The sequence below is a fragment of the Galeopterus variegatus genome, unplaced genomic scaffold (genome assembly GCF_000696425.1).
Source record: "Galeopterus variegatus unplaced genomic scaffold, G_variegatus-3.0.2 Scaffold28813, whole genome shotgun sequence".
NCBI classification, from domain to species: domain Eukaryota; kingdom Metazoa; phylum Chordata; class Mammalia; order Dermoptera; family Cynocephalidae; genus Galeopterus; species Galeopterus variegatus.
The window spans coordinates 6,823-7,758 of NW_007754924.1; the positions used below are offsets into that span (position 1 = coordinate 6,823).

Consider the following 936-nt stretch of genomic DNA (forward strand, 5'->3'; position numbering starts at 1 on the left):
TCAGAAAGAGAGAAGAAATGTAGGGTTATCAGAGGTGGGAGGGGAGAGGGAGAGGGGCTAGAGAGAGATTGGACAAGGGGCGTAAAGAATAAGTATAAATTGTAACAATATATGTGCTAGTAATATTGATTTGATCAACATGTCAACATTCAACCCCCAAAATACGTATAAACAATTATGATTCAATGAAAAAATTTTTAAAAAAGTTCCAACTATAACCCCTGTACTGACTGAGCCTGAGTCTGAGACATTAACTTGTACCTCCCATCACCTGTTGTTGATCCTGAGCCTCTCAGGACAGGAGAAATCCCTCCCCTCATCTTCTTGGCTCATGGCTGGATGTACCCAAATAGGCGCGCGGCAGGAAGACATGGCCAGCCTGTGTGTCCGGGAGTGAAGGTCTGTGTACCTGGACGTGGGAGGGACTGAGTGCCCCGGACTTTGGCTGCGTGGATTTGGGCTGACAACCTGGGACATGGGAACAGACGTTACTCACAGGAAATATTCAGGGTGACTGGGTCACTGCGGCTGGTGCTCACTGGGTTCTGGGTTTCACACTCGTAGGGTCCTGTGTCATTCCTCGTGACACTGAGTAAAGTGAGAGTCCTGTTGTCCAGGGACAGATCCAGCCTGGGACTGGCCTGGAGCCTCTGACCGTTTATCCACCACGTGTAGGTTGTGTCCTGAGTCTCAGGTTCACACATTAATGCCACAGAGTCCTCGTCCTCCACAGGGTGGGAGTTGTTGCTTGTGATGGAGGGTTTGGGTAACTCCGCTGCACAGAGAACAGAGAGAAGATTGTCCTGTGTGGTGCCTGTGATTCCTCCAAAGGCATTTTTCAATCACAGTTGGCATCTTTCATCTTTCAGCCAACATGAGTTCTTAAAAGAACCAGGCAGGTGTATGTGTCACAAGATAGATGTATGAGAATTTGGG

At 48.4% G+C, this 936-nt stretch overlaps 1 protein-coding gene across 1 annotated transcript in view; it reads right to left on the reverse strand.

The window, feature by feature from the left end:
• The window catches only part of LOC103583817 (carcinoembryonic antigen-related cell adhesion molecule 1-like), a gene marked incomplete at its 3' end in the record, with an annotated part of 7,157 nt that extends 6,373 nt beyond the window's left edge, over positions 1-784 (reverse strand). Inside the window, exon 1 of the mRNA XM_008565036.1 lies at positions 497-784. Within this exon, the coding sequence (XP_008563258.1) occupies positions 497-704 (208 nt within the window). The remainder of the gene's footprint in view (positions 1-496) is intronic.
• Between the last annotated feature and the right edge of the window lie 152 nt (positions 785-936).